A 19,257-nucleotide genomic window follows, 5' to 3' on the forward strand; every position below is an offset into this window, starting at 1 on the left:
CTAATGAAAAAAGCACCTTTAAGGGCTTTTAAAAAAAGAAAATCGAAAATAAGCACCTTTAAGCACTTTTTAAAAACGCTATGCACCCTGTTCCAGCAGGATAACCGCTCCATTCACACACCGAGGCTTGCACAGGCGAGGTTCGATGATATGGGTGTTCAAAAACTGGACTGACCTTCTCAGATCTAAATTCCATAAAACACCTTTGGGACGAATCAGAGTGCTAGAATAGCCAGCCAAATCGACCCTCCTCACTGCAATCCCTCTCTTCAGCTGTGATGGAAGTCAATTCCTATTCAAAAACTGGTGGAAAAGTCTTCCTAAGACGTATGCAGGCTGTCATCAATGCAAAAGGGGGACCAACATCACATTAATATGTGCTAAGTCCATACCACTGTGTGTCCGGATACTTTTGGCAGGATAGTGTATATTAAATTCTCACATAAATGTAATCAGCATTATGATCCTTATTAAATTATAATTGAAAAAGGATATATATATATATAACAGTTATTTCAGGATATCGTAAAACCTAAAGAATATGAGAAATTTCTAAACAATTTGAAAGATGTATAAGTTTGCTTTACCATTGTCGAAATAAAACTTATGGAAATCCATGCCTTCAATCAAGTTGCCGAGAGCTTCAGGCTCAAAAGCAGTCATGTGCGGATCACAGTATTTACTATAATTAAAAAATAAGCACCTTTTAAATACTCAAAAAATATTTTTAATCACTTTCGAAACAAAGTTATTATTAGGCAGTAATAATTTTTTTTGTTCTATTGTTTTAAGTTCTTAATTTATAAACAAAATCAATAAAATTCAAAAACATTTTCAAAAATTTTACATAATCATTATAAAATAAATTCTGATAAATATACTGATTAATATATTATTTTAAACTAAGTAAACCTTATTNGCCGGATAGACAAGAGTACATTCTATATATGTATAGTAGACAATAATAAAAACTACTCACGTGTAAATTTCATAATCTCCTGTGTTTATAGCATCTATCAGTTGTTCTGTAATTTTAACAATTTCTTGTTTCCTAGCTAAGGGTCATGAAACAAATAACAGCATTAGTTTCCCTTTTTCAAATGTAAATAGTATATTTAATAGATTTATTATAAGCAATAAAAAGCCACAATTTTTTCTTGATACTTTGTTTTGATTGTTTGTTGCTCACTATACTATTCTGATTGCAAAAAAATTAAGATTTTCATAATAAAGAGATTAGTAATTCTATTTTTTTTACTAACTATAAGAGTGAAAAATTAAAATTACATATTACTTTTATCTATTACTATGTTAGACTAAACATAATTACACTACTGGTACAGTTAGTCTAAAGTAAGAACTCCCCCAGCCATTCGCCTGGTGGTGACTATGGTAGCGAGGTATAATTATTTCAAGTAGGGGTGTGGAAGTCATTGTTTAAGACAGGTTTTGGTTCGGGTCTGCGAGAGAAAGGGAATCTTAGCTACCCTCGCTGAAATACACTATTCTTGTTTCCATTGGAGCAGACGGCTTTAGATTTTGTGGTGTGGGGAGTTCATACCATAGACAAACTATATCTGTCTGACTATAATGTTCCAGTTGTAGAAAAATTAGGATTTTTTAATCTGCAGATTGACACGGGAAATTCTGCTATCATCAAAAACCTTTAAAGAATTTAATTTGTTGGGTGCACACACAAGTTTCTCACCTGTAGTGGCAATGGTTAAGGAGGCAGGAAGACTAGGTAGAGAGGCCCTTTTTTGAAAAGCTTGTAAAATCTTAGTGCTGTCAGGAATTGAAGTTTTAGCTTAGAGAGAAATAATGACTTAAGAGAAAGAGAAAACAAAAAGCAGAAAAGAAAAAAAAACATAAAATAAAGCATATAAGAGAACAGAAGCAGTACATATGAAAAAAAAATTATGAAATAAACAATAAAAAAATTTAAAACCCTGTAATAACTATAAAATAAAGCATGGAACAAAAGTATAATAGAGAAATAATAAAACTGAAGCATTATATAAGAAAAACAAATTAATAAATAATAAAAAACTGTTTGTGATATAAAATGAATCATTTTTTGAAACTGATTGGCGAATACATTAAAAAATAACAATCTTTTATTTGTTTAATTCAACCAAATTACTAAGGCATAAGGTTTGTTGCGGTTATAGAGAAATTTTTTTTTTTTTTAAACAAGAAAATAAAATTAGCTTTGATAGAGATAACAAATACCTGTATAAAACATTCATTAACAGTAATTGATAAAAATGTCTCAACAATTTTAGGTCATTTTCATATCACGTGTTTATCATCGTTTGAAGCAAACTTTACTAATTTCTATATCAGCCAATTATAATTTTATATTGATTGTATAAAAATACAATCTTCTACAATCTAAATTAGCTTTTTATGAAATATATTAACAGAAATAAATTGTTAACTTCTTAGGAAAACAGGTTATTGATGGATGTCGCACAATATTGCAATCAGGATATCACAAATACCTTTGATATCATTTGGCGTTCAGAATGTTGATCAATATTAATCAGTATTTACCAATATCCCTGTACTACTTGGGTATATAAATGCAAACTCATCAAAATAATCATTTAATTTATGGAACTCTTTTACTCTGAGTATTTTCAACTTTTCTTCTGATGGCTTGTTCTTTTTAAAACATGTTTTTCTTTTATTCTAATTCTGTATAATCATTGAGAAGAGCATATAGTAATATTATTGTATAATATTAATTAATATAGATTCAATATATCATGTTTTTAACTGCCCTGCAGGCCTTCACCTCTTAAACTATCCCACAGAAGAGGATTTGTATTCATTTAACGCCATAGAAATAACAAAAACTATTCAAGCACACCATGAAGTATGATTAAATAGAGGATACGACACCAACCAATATAGATTCAATGATTATTTACAATATTTTTCCCATACAGAGAAAAGATATTCAGCTAGTATTAAATAAAAGAAATATATTTTTGGTATTCATAAGTTCATAAGGGAATTTTCACAACAAATTTGGTATCATATAAACATACCATTCAACTTAATGTAATAATTCAACTTAAATATAATTACAATTTGAAAAAGTAACAACACTAAATTCAAAATTATAATTACATATAAGTAAACAAAACTAACCTTTAACATCTTCATCTTCAAGAGTCGTGCTGCTGTCAGTGGATTCTTTAACTTGAGAGCCTTCACCTTTTTTGGCCATGATACTTCGACCTACATATTTCATTTAATTAAGGATACTCAGAAACACAAATTATGCTTTTATGCTCTCAACTTAAGATTACTGAAAACAAGTTAATACTATAAAAGTTACAGATTTTAAGAAATTATAATCTGCTTCAAAATTCCTTTTTCATTAATATATTTTTAGAAATGTTATATATATAGCAGTAATTTTTAAATATTCAAATACATAAATAGGAGCAGCTAGTAAGGATCATTTTTTTTTTTAATTTTAAGAACACTCTTGTAGTTTTTTTTAAATAATGAAATTATAAATATATTATTTGATTTATATACATTTACAATACAAATTTCATAATTTACAGGTATAAACATACACAATATAGTTAAGTACACATACGGCTCCCGACCATTCTGTCTATGGTGATGAGGGGTAGGATATAATTAAAATAATTTCTTTTAGATATAATTAAATACACATTAAACATTTCAAATAAACAATTAATGTAATATTATTAATTAAAAATTTTTTTACTGTTTATTAAACTACATAACACTAAAGTCCCCAGCTCAGGGTTGCCACAGAAACAAAATTGTTGCTGAAAATTATGAAAATAGTTGTCTAAATATGAACAAAAAATTTTCAATAATATGACTAAAAATTTATTAAATCACTTAACTGTCGAATACCATGATCCATTTAGTCAAATATGATGATTTTTATATAACCGTTAATATTCTAGTACTAAATTTTTATGACAAAAAAAATTTATATTTGCAGAAAATTAAATACTTTAAATTATTAGAATTAATTCAAAAAAATACTTTTTCATTTAAAAAGAAACAACCTTTTTTTTAAAAATTTATCCCTTTAATCAATAATTGATTTAGCAACATATATATTGTGAAAAGTGATTACTCAAATTCACACATCATAATATCTTATTAAAATTTTTTTTAATTTTAAAATTATGCATAATTTCGTAGCAATAACCGTTGAAAAGGTGACCAAGAAACAAAATAGACTTGCAATGGAATCTGTGCAAATTGGGCACATTAAAAAGTGGTGACTCAAGTTTGCAATTCAATTTTAATTTTTTAAAGAATGTCCTTTTAGGCAAAAAAAAAAAAAGGTTGCTGTAGTCGCCTCAGGCCAAAAAATAATAGTAAATAGTCACATTTTAATCGCCTGTGGTAACCCTACCAACTATACTTTTTAAACTACTAACTCTGAAGCAATAGTTTTTGATGTTATTCCAGAGTCATAGTTTAGTTGATTTGTAGCATGTTGTTTCTTGTTCATAGTCACTACAAACTTTTCTTTTTGTCCATTTGGCTAATAGAGGTTTTGCATAGCATGTGTCTTACGTTAACTGCAACACTAACCTTATTTTCTCCAGAGTTTTGCAATTTGCAGGAAACGTTTATGCATACCCTATAAAACTAAAATAACATTAGTGAGAAATAACAGTAAAATTATGCAAAACCTCCCTGACATTGTTTCAAAGATTTCTCATTTTTATATCTTTCACCACCCACAGAATGTTGGAACTGCTTTTGAACTAGAAAGCTGATCAAGAATTGCTTGAACAGTCCTTCCTTTTCAATAAGGTCTGAATTGTCAGGAGCCGGATAGACAAGAGTACATTCAAAAAGGGAATTTTTTTTTCATGCAGCTAACTGAAGGAAAATACTACAATGCAACAATAACAAGAACACACACTTTTTCATGCAATCAATGCATAGAAATGGAAGTTCATTCAAAACACATATTTTACCCATAATTTATGCATCTAAAGGATTGCAGTTTTTTTTAAATTCATAACTACCGTTGATTACCTTACTAATTATTCATAATGCTAAACAAAATCAATTGAAGTCATTGATATTGATAATAAATTAATGATTAATTTTTGAAACTATTGAATTGAGTCATTAGTAATTTCCACAATTAATTTCCTGATTTCTTACAATTCACCTCAAAACTCATTTTCTACACATTAGTCGATAGGGAAGTTTTAGTTAAATTTTACCAAGGGATTCAATATTTGGAGGATAAAAGAATATTAAATGAAATGTTCCTATAAATTATGTTGAGTTAATAAAATGATTTTGAAAAATTTGACAAGAAGGGTACCAGCTCAGGTGATGTTTATAATCAGAGTGAGTGGAGGGAGAAGGAATAATACCGCTTTCTCACCATGATCATAAAGCCCTGATAAATAGAGTTGGCAAGGGGCAACGAGGTTAATAGAATGATTAAATTTATTTATAAAAAAAAAACTTAATTTAACTTATTATTGATTTTTATTTATTTTGTTTTAACACTAGATAACTGAACATTCATCATATAAAGTTTATATTATAAACGCCTGAATTTTGTCTGATCAAATTATAAACACTATACACATCAGATTGTAAACATTGAACGGAATTGCTGATCAACATTTTAATACAAATTCAAGACTTTCCTTTATGTTATCTTAGTTTGCTCGACATAAATAAAGGAAATATCAATACAAAAACATTTTGAATTTGTTAGATTATTTTATTTTAGATTTTATTTTATGATTTTATTTTAGATTAAAAAAAATTATTTTTTTGTATAAACGAATTAACAAATTTTTAATGAAGTATATACTTTGAGTTCATTTAAGTACAGTTTGAGTACATTAAGTAGTTGTACAGTTAGAAAAGTTGTCATTAAACTTTAAGAAATTTATTTATGACTTAATCAAATAATTAAATATTTAAAAGCAAATTACATAAAGCTATTTTAAATTCACTATGGTGATTGAAAACAAATAAGACAAGCATATCAATAATTATAAAATTAATGATAATAAAAAAATTGAATCACTTGAAAGACTAGTTTCTACAATAAATTTTGATTATACAATTTCAACACATTGCATACAGTGAATAACACTTAACATGGAAAGCAGGCAATGCTTCAAGCAATGCTCGTCTGCATGCTCACATGCAACATTAACTAAATAGCTCATGCAATTTATAAATGACGAATAGAAAATTAACAGCAATGGGTGATTAAAATTAGAAAAATAGCTCTAATAACAGAAATGGTGCAGATCACTGAAGCACTAAGAACTGTACGGAGTATGCCAGATTTAAAAAAATAATTACTTTAAAGGGAATAATAAAAATATAACAATGTTTTAATTTCATTTCTCAAACAGGTGCATCACCAAGAAGTGTCACAACAAAACGAATAATCTTATATATTTCGGAATACCTCATTGTGAATCATTCAAACACTTCACAAGTGAAGAAAAACACATCTCAGGAAATAAATTACAATATAAAAAATATATAACTGTAAAAAAAAATTAGGCCTCCTACACTTTTTTTTTGGAATAAGTTTACAAGTAGCAAAAAATAAAACAAAAAATAGTATGAATATGCTCGAGCATCCCTTTATAAACATAATTTTCAAAAATTACGGCAAATGTTTTTCAAATAACAGTAATTTTCTAAAAAGTAAAATGAAATTTAACTTTCAGCATGAATTAGATTAAAAATAAATTATTTAATATGCATTTTTAAAATCTATAGAAAAAAATATTACATGTCATATTCAATGTAAAGTTAGAACAATTAACTTTTACGAATAATAATTTTCATATTTTAACCTGAGAAAAACAAATTTAAGGGGTGGTTCTATCGGAAACCTATCAAAGTGCCTATGAGGGCCAAAATAATTTTTAAATGGTAGCAACATACAAATATTTAGTACTTGGTGCATACAAAAAAATATTACATTATCAATATGAAGATTATATGTTGGAAATAAACGTTACTTGTAAATTTTATAACAAATCTTTACATTCTTCCGAACATCAAAACATTCTTTCGATTCATCAGCTATTTTTCTATGAAATTTCTTTTTAATTATATATGAAACCAAGTGAGTGTTAATAACCTGAAAATATTATCCTACGAAGACCTGGTGAAATATACTAATTACAGATACCTCATAAAAATATACTGTGCAAGAACTTCAGTAATTTAGTTTTGGTTTTCTTCAAAAAAATTCCCATTGAATAACAGAATTTAAACAAAAGCTCATTGAAATAGAATTAAAAAGAATTCTTACTTACAATTAAAGACATTGAAAACCTTTTTTTAACTTCTCCCTGCATGTCTCACAAAATAAAGTGACTGCAAATTTAGTTTTATGTGTTGTCTTTGTATATCTTTGAGTAAATTTAATATAAATAGCTTTTATGGTTAACATAATAGAACATGCGATCCCAGATAACCGAAATATTTCCAGTCAATTTGTTCCTTTTCTTGTAAATAAAAAGTAAACAATATAAAAAACAGCTTATATCCTATATTTTAATTAGTATTTATTTAAAATAACTTTATATGTACATATTAAACGTAAAACTGATTTTTCCATAAAAATCGACAATGAGGATCATTTGTAACTATGACCACTTTTTTTTAACCTAGCATTTAATTGTTTGTAGCAAAGGAAAGATCAAAATCAATTTACCTTGATTTGGAGCAGTTACATGGCCTGCAGGTAAAGCATGAAATTGTTAGAATGGATAAAAATAGGGAAAAAAATGAACATGCTTTTAGAAAAAAATCATGCGCAGATGAAAAGTAAATAAAAGAATATTACATTATGATAAAAATCACATCAATTGAAAAAATATACTAAGCTAAATAAAAAAAGTACAAAGAATTCAAAAATATAACACCCAAGCTGGAAAACAACTTGGAAATATGAGATAAGTCTATGTAAATGTATATCTAAGAAAAGCATAAGAGCAAGTGAGGAAATTTCTATAAATAAACAGGGCATTCGTTCTACATTATTTTTTTTTCTTCCTCAGCCTGCATATTGAATGTTATGTTATAACATCTATTTATACAAATAAAGCAAGGTGCAAATGATGACGTATAAACGAGCCTGCGATCTAAAGCCTATATAAAGAAAGATAATTTGGAGCTATTTACCTCGTGATATGACTGTTTAACCAATGTGCCAATGTAAGAATGTTTGAAATGACAAGGAAATGAGTTCATTTTAGAAAAAAATGTAGAAATTCTCAACAGTAAAGGGGTCATCCATAAAATATGTTCACTCAGGGAAGGGGAATACAAAATGCAAGATATGCAAAAGGACATTTTAAGATCATGAAGGTTCATAGTTATATATGTTGCCACTAAAGTGTAGAAATAATTTATTGTAAAGATTGTTGAGCTAATTTGCAGATTAACAAGGTACATACAAGAGATTGTTCCATTCTTTAAATTATCAAGGTAACTGGAGCATTCCTTAGACCAGGGATGGGCAAACTACAGCCTGCGGGTCAACTGTGGCCTGCCGGAACGTTTTATCCGGCCCGCGGATAGAATTCTAACTTGCCGATCTGTGGCGAATATAAGCAAGATACATTATACATCCATTATTTTGTCTACTTTGTTTGAAGCTATTTTTTTCCTTTCCTTTTTAACAAAGTACTGATAACCTTTTTACTTTCTCTATTGGTGAAATTGATTGAAATAGTTAGCACAGACAGCTTCAATTGGTAAAACTTTGAACGCAAAAGTTCTTTATAGAATAGCCGCAGATTAGCTCCAACTAGTGTTTGTCTTTCTCGAGGATCAGACATATGAAATCTAACATAGGTGAATTGTGCTTCACATGTGGCAGACAGAGCATTTTAAGCTCCAACAAGCAGATTTTTCTGCTGATGCAAGTTTTAACATTATTTATTGAGTATGGAAAGATTGCACACTATTGTTTCATCTAAACATGCCAAAGTTTGAGTTTTGCAAATCATTACCAAAACCTAGTTTCCTAAATTTAATATCTCAAGCCCAGAAAAACAGTGCTTAATCTTATATATGTGATCAAGTGTTTTCAACTATGTACCTTAGAAAAAATCATTTCAGAAGTAGACTAACAGACAAGTATTTAACCTCGTTCCTTAAAATAAGCTCATCTCACTTTGAACCTCAATATAAAGAACTTTCAAAAATGAAATCGCATTGAGCATTTTTTCAAATACTCAAAGAAAAAAACACCTTAAAGGGCTTAAAAAAAAAACACCTTTAAGCACTGTTTAAAAAAGCTAGGCACCCTGTGCGGATTACCCAAAAGCACTTATTAAAGCGAAAATCAGACAGTTGCTCAAACAACAGCAATAGTAAGCTTGAATTAACATAATGTTATTTATTAATTTTTCACTATCTAAAAATTTAAATAGACAATCAACACACTAGTTGAAAGAATCAATCACTTTGAAAACCCTAATACAATGCATCATACGGTTTAAAATATTATTACGTTAAAGCAGGAGTGATTGTGAGCCCAAGTCAAAATTCCGGAAAATGTCTTGATTTAAAAAAAAAAAAGAAAACAGTTTAAATTGAAAAATTAGAAAAAAGTTTAAACAAGGTTTTTCTTCCTTTTTCTCAATGTTTTTTAGTTTACTTAAAATATATTTAAAATTTTACACATACCTATGATGACCTGGAGAAGTAATTGAAATTTACAAATATGTCTTTCTTGAGTTTATGATTATAACAACTATTTACGGATAAAAAATGAATAATAATCATGAATATAAGCTTATAAAGTATCTCTCTGACTCTCCCTTACAAACAAATAAAATAAACTGTGTCTTTAAGTTCCACCTTGGAAAATTTGATTTCCGTAATCTTCTGTGATCCATGATTTTTTGAAACGCCTGGAACTTTGATCTCCGGAAACTTCCGGATCACTGTTAGCGAAAATTCCGGAAATCCGGAGCACAATCAGCTCTGTTAAAGGAAATGAATCTAATGTCTTATTTAATTTTCAATATCTTAAGAATCAACAAATTAGTTAATAGAATGAGATAATTCAACTTTTAATACAGAAGCCATTAATGTGCAGGTCAAATAAATAAATAGTGGAAACCCTTGATTCCATACTTTAAAGGCTTACCCTTGTTATTCTGCAGATTAGCTAGGTGTATTTTAACAGATTTTGGGCTTTAGCAGTAATACATATTTTACCAATTATTGCCAACAATAAAAGAAAGGAAGAACTAATCTTCACTGAATAACTTTTAATTGGAAAATTTTGAGAGCACATTTGAAGCTGAGGTTTCTACTATAGCTTGATCTCAAACATTGTTTTGATCAATATAATAAAAGAGTTCTTATAAAATTTGAAATATTAACTTAAGGCATTATAATCAATACCCTAATGTGAATTTGGGGATGAATTTTCTGAAATTTTTTAGAACATATTTTATAGACAAACCCTAAAATCATGAGGAGAGACCCTGTCGAGTCATCAACTTCATACAAATCAAATTGCTAAATTAAGTTAAAACATGTATTTTATTCTTAAAATTTTGAATTTATTATTATTAAAACCTAAAAGATCTATTGATTAAAAAAAAGCTTTTTAAAAAAAAAAGATTTTATAAGTTATATAAAAAAAGACTTAAAACGCAAAAGACAAAATGGTATGGGATCATTCCGCACAAAATTTCACTTTCCTCCAAACTAAGGACCATAATGAATACTTATCCATTTCGGTAAGTTGTAAAAACCTAATACTGCAACATCTATTATGACAATTAATTATCACTAGCATCAATAATAGTTTGGTGATTTTATTATGCTCCAAGAAAGGAAAAAGTGCTAGAACGTTTAGTTTTAAATTGAATTATGGAATTTTAAAACAGGGTTGCCACTCAAATCTGGAAAAAAGATTCTCCGTGTTTTCCCTGTACACATATTACACACAATATATAAAGAACAAAAACACAATCATTGTGCTCTTGTATGAGCTGTATTAGGCTAACTATACTAGTTATAATTGCTGAAAAAACTTAGAGGTAAAAGGAACAGCTGAACATACTTAAAACAAATAATGATATAGTAACTAATGATATAGTAACTAGATTAATATAGCTGAAATATCCTCCTTAAATATCCCATAAATTGCACTTTGAGTGGTCACCACTTTTAAAAGAAAAAAATAAGAAACAAAATTCCCTGTTATTTTAGGTGATTTTTAAATTCTCTGTATTTTCCAGGTTTTTCCCTGTGGAGTGGCAACTCCGTAAAATTTCTTAAACTTTTTCTTTCCTTAACTTTCTTTTCAATCTAGAAAATTTTCCACATACTATTTTTTCTGTATTTCTTTTATTTTTTTTTTTTTAAATTTTAAATAAAAATAACTAAAGTGATTTCAGCATTGTATGTAAGCACTGATCATTCCCTTCCCAATTTGTCAGCGGTTATAAGCAAATCACAAACCCACTCTCTCAAAGCATTTAAATAATATTTGAACCACTCCTATAACAATTTTTTTTTTCAAATGGAAGAATGTTTTAAGTGCATATGGGTAGAAAAGCTGGCAACAACCCTAAAATGTCACTCTACTGTCTGTATATTAAGACGCGTAGAGTGTGAAAAATATAAGCCTATATTTTGAGTATCAAAAATGTAAATCCGTCAAAAGTAGAGTATGTTAAATCCCAAAAAGTACATTAATCTGCCTAATTTTGAAAAATATATAATTTCTGTATCTGTTAAGTAAAATATTTAAATGTCTTCAAACAATTAAAATTGAGTCCTAGTATGCGAGCGAAAATTTGATCGTTAGATCATAAGTTTCCAGAGTATTTGCTTTTCTATTTAGCAAATCGTACATTAAAATCTTATCATTTGATCAAAAATTATTCACATTATTTGGTTTTTATTTCGACAACTGTAAGTATCAGATGACACACAACTGGTAGTGAATGGTCACATCTTCAAGAAAGTTCTCCCCAATTTAAATATCTTTAACAAACAAAATTGAAGTGAATGGTGAAAATGATCACAGCTTGATACTGGCCAACAGATGTTAGTAAGGTTTAAGAAACTAACTAAAAACAAGGCTCATTAGCTATCGAACTAAAATCAGTATGTAAAAAAACACTAATCCAGTCAACTATGACAGCTAAAGTTGGACACAGTATGCATATCTAAAACAGACCATTAATTTTTGAAAGAAATATGCTACGTAAAATTTTCCTTGTAGTTTAAAAAAAAAACAAAAAAAAACATGCAAACTTTAGAACTAATTCATATAAGTTTACAGAAACGTCACTTAAAACTTTCTTCCACTCAGCTCTTTAACTTGAAAATATTCTTGGAACAAAAACTTAAGTTATAGTAATTATGCAACACACACAATTCAAAAAAATTTTTTACACTTCCTACCTATTACAAAAGAAAATGATAATTAAATGCAAATAATAAAATCTAAATTAAATACGTGAAAAAATAAAGTGCTATGGAGTTTTATATAGCTTAAAATAATTGCTATTTTTTCAAACATTTCTCTATCAAAATTAAATGACCTTAATGGTGAAATTTTATAAAATTAAAAATAGAAATAAATTTAAATATGCATTTTCATATTCAGCAATAATTAACTATTTTTTTTTCTTTAAAAAATTGCAAGAAAAATACTGTCACTGATTTTAAAAATTTTATGTTAATTGGAATTTAAGAGCTTACAGGTTTTACACCTAAAATAATTTTTTTCTTCTTAAAAATGAAAATTCGCTTTGTTTATGATGCTGAAGTAAAAATAATTGCTAGTTTTAAATTTAATTTTCTCTATCTAAAATTAAAAAAAAAAAATGGATTAATCGCATATAAAGGAATTTAAAAACATATGTATTTGAGTATAATATAAATACGAGTAAGTGATCTTTGCAGCCGTTTTCTAGAATTTTTACTTTGAAATTTTTTAGAAATCACATAAAATGATTAGTAATCTGCATACCAGCAAAACTAAAAATGTTACTAGTACATAATTATACAAACAAATATATATATTATACAAATATATATATATATATATATATATTGAAAAGAAAATAAGCATAAAAAGATTATAAAGTATTGTGCTTAGTTTCAAAAAATTTCATCATTACTTCTTTGACTCAAATAAGAACAAAAGAATATCCTGAAGATAAATAATCTCAAGTATTATAAAATGAAGAACATGACATATCTACAACTTTGAAATTCAATAAATACATTCCAAAGTTTTCTCTCAAAACAAACAAAAAAGAAAACTAATAGTCATAACTTCTTATCTTTGTACCTCACTCTTATCACACACAATTTAAGATTATTTACTGACAAGTGTACTTTGAAAATAAATACAAAAGATAAAGTTAACAAAATCATCATTCTTATGTGAAATAAAACTCAATTATTTGAATACATTCCTAACACTGACAATTTTCCATCAGTTTTACATAATTAAATAAAAAAAAGTACATGAATTAAATACCTTTGATCTTTCAAATGACAAAAAAAAAATATTGTATTAACTTTAACCTGAATCAAAAGCAAATTTATAAAGTGGAAGAAAACTAGTTTTAATTAAGTATATGTACTAATACAAGAAAACAATGAAAATATGCAGCATTTAACACATGTAAATTATTTTTATGGATATTAATGATAAGACATTATGATTAAACTACAATTAAACTTGTTAATTAGACCACCTTTAATTTATATGATAAAGAGCAAAATCCTGATTCATAAAAGGACCATTAAATTTCGTCCCACAAGCGTAAGTGTAGCGTTAGAGGCAGCACACTATTTGTTTCTAGAAAACTGTTTAAGTTTAATGTATATAAGCATATTTATTTTTAATATGCGTGTATACAAAATGTTATAAAAATGCAAAATGAAAGCAAGAAAAAATTATGTATAAAATGTATGTACAAAACTTAAAATAAACAGTTTTCTAAAAATAAAAATTGTGCCCAACCCTCTTCACTCTACGCCTATGCCCACTAGTGAAAAGCTTAGATATAGTTTGTCTAAAGTAAGAACTCCCCTAGCCATTCGTCTGAACCCATGGCGGTGACTATGGTAATGAGGTATAACTATTTCAAGTAGGGGTGTGGGGTCATTGGTTAGGACAGGTTTTGGCTCGGGTCGATGAGAGAAAGGAAATCTTTAAATTTTGTTGCCCCCCTAGAGTGAATAGAGGCATCCTCCCGGAAACGCAATATTCTTGTTTCAACAGTAGCAGACTGTCTCAAACTTTATCGCGGGGGGAGTGCATACCATAGACAAACTATAGAGTTCATTGTAATATTTTAATTCAATCTTTTTCAAAAGGGATGTTAGTCAGAAGAAAAAATGCTATCGACAAAACAAATCACTTCAACATGAATAGTACAACATAAAATTTTTACACTTTTGTAAATAAATAAAATAAAAAAATGATACATATAATTGAAATAATAATACTTACTAGAAAAGTTACGTGTGGCTAACATGGTCGTAAGTATTGCACCCTAAAAGGATTGAAACACATACAAATATTTTACACTTAAATTAGTCCCTAGAAAAACAATGTATTTAACGACACGAAAATTAACCCCTCAACTTAAAGGCCCAATATAACATGGGGCAAGAAAACTTAGCCTGATATAATTGTAAAGTTAAAGGGCTAACAATCAGAGTGAAAAAAAAAATATTTAGAAATAATTACTACAATTTGTGATTCTTGAAAGAAACAAAAAAGTGCATTAATATGTTAAAAATAAGAGTTTGGTAGCAGAACTGCTAAGAAGTAATTAAGCTGAAATAATTTACAATTTGGGAAAAATCTTCTAGAAAACAAACAAAAGTTATTTAACTATGGCAGTTTGTCTGTGTCAGTACACAAAACATTCATTTCAACAATATACAAAATACTTTTAAGAAATAAAATTGCCTAAAAGAATTATTAATAATAAAGTAAAAATAAATCAAACTTTTTCCCATTTATAAGAAATGAGTGTTGCCACTAAAAAATATGAAGTATGTTTTTTGAATAGATGTTAAATTAAATTTTTAAATAAAGTATCAACTTATATTCACTAAACATGGGTTTTGACTATCTACATTTTACATGAGTAGCTTTCAACAAAGATATCGCAATTAAAATATAACAGCAAAGAAAAAAATAGTAAAAGTAGTTGTTATGGCATAAAATTAGAACCAAAATGAAGAAGAAAAAAACCCAATAAATATTTAAAAACTATTATTAAGTCGTGCAAAATTTTCCATTTAATTCATTGCAGAACGAAATCCATATGATAACATCATTGATTCTGCTGTTATGGCATCTTTAAATGTTTCAAAAACTTTCACTGTGTTACGTTTTTTTTAAAAAAATATTCTTGAATAAATTATCTTTAAAAAAAACCACAAATTTATAAGAGAAATTATTAAGCCTAGTAAAATTTTCCATTCAATTCATTGCACAATGGATTCTACATGACAACGTCATTGATTCTGTTGTTATGAAATATTTAAATGTTTCAAAAACTTTAAAGTATTGTTTAAAAAAAACTTTTATATTTAAAGAAAATACAAAATATTAAGATAGTTTTTAAGAGAGGAAAATTGATACAGAGTCATTCATATCTACCTCATTGTTTATAATACATAAACATTTCAAGATAAAGTAATGTGTGCCTTTATTACTAGTGTATAAGTCAACTCTCTAATTTTGGAGTTTTGAAGACTTAACACGGGGATATATGGTAATTTATTTCTTTTGCATAGAGAATTTATGTTTTCAAATTTGAATAAAAAACTGTATGATTCACTTTTAATTTCTTACAATACAAAACAAAATTCACAGCAGGGAAGAATGTGAATTATAATTACCTTCAGTTTACGACGAGCATTGAATTTCTTGAGGCAGTCCACAGTTTCTTGACGATGAAGAGTAGATGCAACACGCTCTCGTTGCTAAAGAATATAAAAAAAAGGTTTAATTATAAACAATAAGGATATAATAATGATGAAAAGAAAATGTTTGTAAAAAGTGAAATTCAAAATACTCACACAAATCCATGGATGTTTGAGAGCTTCACTGGCAGTGATTCTTTTGCCTGGATTTACAGTTAACATACTATTGATTAAATTCTTAGCTTCAGGTGTCACTGTATCCCATTCAGGAGATGGATACTTAAATACAATATTAAAAAATTAAGGATAAATAACACTGTACAAAATTTAAAAATTGCTTCATAAAGATTTTTTTACAAAAATATCAATCATTTACAGCAAATGATGGAACATGAATAAAAAGCAGTTTGTTTTGAAATAAAAAAAATAAATTTTAAATAATTTATAAAGCAAAAAAATTTTTTTTTTACAAACAGGGTGCAAAGTCAAATCTTTCAACAAAAATAAGCACCTTTTAAGTATTTTTTAAGCACTCAAAAAATATTTTTAAACACTATACATATTAACAAAGTCGAAAATAATTTTCAAAGACTTAACATGATCATGATAAAATAACTAGTTTCTGACGAAGCACTTTACATCAATGTACATTATTACATTAACCATTATAAAATCAAGAGATTTTTTGATTCGATATCAGAGGGTAGAAATTGAGAATCTCTTGCAAAATTCAGCAGAGTTGCACATAAGAGTGAAATAATGTAACCAAACTCAGCTCAGTAGACGCACGAGCGGACTCGCAAATATCTCATCAAATACGTAAAATGATTGACACTTTCATATGCTATGGACCAAGAGTACACCTAAATAGATTGTGGTTGAATGAATTGTGAAAACGTTGAATAGAACAAAAAGAAAATCAGGCTTTCGCATAATACGTGGCAAAAATCGACATGGTAAAGAAAAAGATATAATTTTGGAAAAGGGAAAATTAAGCAATTTTTAAAATCACCCCAAAAAAGCACCTTTAAGGGCTTTTAAAAAACGTAAATAGAAAATAAGCATCTTTTAAAAACGCTACGCACCCTGATAAAGATATGTAAAAGTATTTGCATAATCAAATGAATGTATTTGTAAATATCTTTTATTATGGGTTGGAGATGAAATTACAATGTAATATCAAATGTCCATCAGTAGATTAAACTGAAGAAACACTTTTTCTGAATTTTTTGAAATAAATAATTACTGCAATAGGAAGTCCACTTAATTTACTCCCTTGCTAATAAAACGATAATATAATGAATATGTTCGGGTAATAAAGTGTCATCGGAGTTTTACTTAATTATGAACCATGTTTTTGGCAAAATAACAAAATTAATGAATTCCAGTATCTACTAACATCATTACTTGTTAATACTAACACCATAATTACAACAACACATTCATTATTTTATAATTTTACCAGCATATACAAGATTTGGACAAAATAATGGAAACACTTCCATACTTGCACATTTCTTCACATTTCTCAAGAAATATTTAGAGTAGTATTTTAAAATTTTGGAAGTATTTAGGTCACGCAATTTCTCATACATATCAATAAAGTTGTAAAGCTCTTAGAGGTTTAATTGACCAGCAATAAGTTAGCAACAAAAAATAAATGTTTTTGAACACCTTATACCAAAAAATTTAGCAACAAGCTTGTAGATAAAATTCTTTAGTAGTGAAAGAACTACTAAAATTTACATTTTGCTCACTCTTGAGATAGTAAGAACATTAATATTTTTTCATTCCTGCTTATGTTTAGGTAAAAGTGACAAAAACTTACATCATAAGCACCAGCTTTAATTTGGGCATACAGCCTATGTTGATCTTCATCCCAAAAGGGTGGATAACCAACAAGCAATATATATAGAATAACACCTGGAAAAGTAAAATTTTAAAAAAAAAAATAACATTCAACAATTATAAAATTATTTAATAACAATGAGTAAGATAGTCATTATAACGTCTCTCCTGATATGAGAGAGTCAAGACGTTGTAACTTGAAGATGTTAGATGGCTAGGGCATAAAAACAATAACCATAAATATTAAACCACAGCTAAAAAATAATGGACTAATTTTAACACAACACCAATTTACTTTAAGTAGAATTTGTTTAATAACAGAAAAATTGGTAATAATGTAAATTTTTTTCTATATTGATATATGTACAGGGTGATTCTAAAAAGATGGACAAAATTTTAGGAAGTGATAGTACACACCCAAGCAAAAATTTTTTATCAACGAATGCATGGTTGAAAATAAAAGGCAAGGTGCTGACGCATTTGGAAAGTTGTTTGATGCAAACATGAAAGCTCCATTCCGGTTGTGAGTTCGTTCGCTACGTTACTTGTCGCCAAGCTTTCGGCCGCTGCAGGGAAAGTTCGAGATACGCCTAGTGTGTTTCAGAATGTTTGCCTATCTTTTCCTCGCCGTTGTACTGCGTGCATAGCCGCTGTCGGCCACTGTTTTGAACACTTATTTTAATCACATGCCATTAAATTTGCTTTTATAACTTAACTTCATCGTTCTTTGTGTGTTTTTGCCTCATATAAGAACATAAAATTTGACGCCCTTCAGCGGTTTTGCGTTTTGTTTTCGACCATGCATTCTCTGATAAAAATTGTTTGCTTGGGTGTGTACTATTACTTCCTAAAATTCTGCCCATCTTTTTAGAATCACCCTGTATATACACACTAAAGTATAATTTTTTTAGTATAATATTACACCTGTTCAAAATGCATTAAAAATAATATGTGGGCAGCCATTTTCTATAAATAACATACATCAAGATTTTAGTAAAACTAGATGTTTTGACTCAAAAATAAACCATACAATGGGACTGACATTTCACAAAAAGAGTGAATAAAATTTCCCAACAAGAAAAGTGTGATTGATAAAATTATTGTATCCTTTGAAAGAAGTTACATAGCTCATGCATAGCCATAAATTACAACCATCTAGGACTAATGATAAGAATTCAGCAGTGCATGCACTTCGTTTGCATTCAAAAGGGATTCTACGAGGCCATGACCCCTCCTTCAGGGGACCTCAGCTTGCACCCTAATGGATAGGAGGTTTTCAGAGAATAAAGAGAGAGGGGTAAAGGTGAAAAATTATATACACATATACATATACATATATATATATATATATATACATACATATATATATATATACATATATATATATACATATATATATATATAGATACATATATATATATACATATATATATATATGTATATATA

At 27.9% G+C, this 19,257-nt stretch overlaps 1 protein-coding gene across 4 annotated transcripts in view; it reads right to left on the bottom strand.

The window, feature by feature from the left end:
* LOC107453185 (Calcium/calmodulin-dependent protein kinase II) overlaps nt 1–19,257 on the bottom strand; it is a 114,349-nt gene that overhangs the window by 9,865 nt on the left and 85,227 nt on the right. The window contains exons 9-16 of one of the 4 annotated variants that reach the window (XM_043046970.2): nt 17,792–17,886; nt 16,120–16,242; nt 15,940–16,023; nt 14,534–14,576; nt 7,739–7,762; nt 3,160–3,249; nt 980–1,055; nt 588–682 (exon numbers count right to left, since the gene is read on the bottom strand). In XM_043046970.2, coding sequence (XP_042902904.1) covers nt 588–682; nt 980–1,055; nt 3,160–3,249; nt 7,739–7,762; nt 14,534–14,576; nt 15,940–16,023; nt 16,120–16,242; nt 17,792–17,886 — 630 coding nt within the window. Of the gene's footprint in view, nt 1–587; nt 683–979; nt 1,056–1,595; nt 1,808–3,159; nt 3,250–7,738; nt 7,763–14,533; nt 14,577–15,939; nt 16,024–16,119; nt 16,243–17,791; nt 17,887–19,257 lie in introns of those variants that run through there. The other 3 variants (XM_043046971.2, XM_043046972.2, XM_043046973.2) reach the window with 3 other exon arrangements.

The sequence above is a fragment of the Parasteatoda tepidariorum genome, chromosome 3, assembly GCF_043381705.1.
Source record: "Parasteatoda tepidariorum isolate YZ-2023 chromosome 3, CAS_Ptep_4.0, whole genome shotgun sequence".
NCBI classification, from domain to species: Eukaryota; Metazoa; Arthropoda; class Arachnida; order Araneae; family Theridiidae; genus Parasteatoda; species Parasteatoda tepidariorum.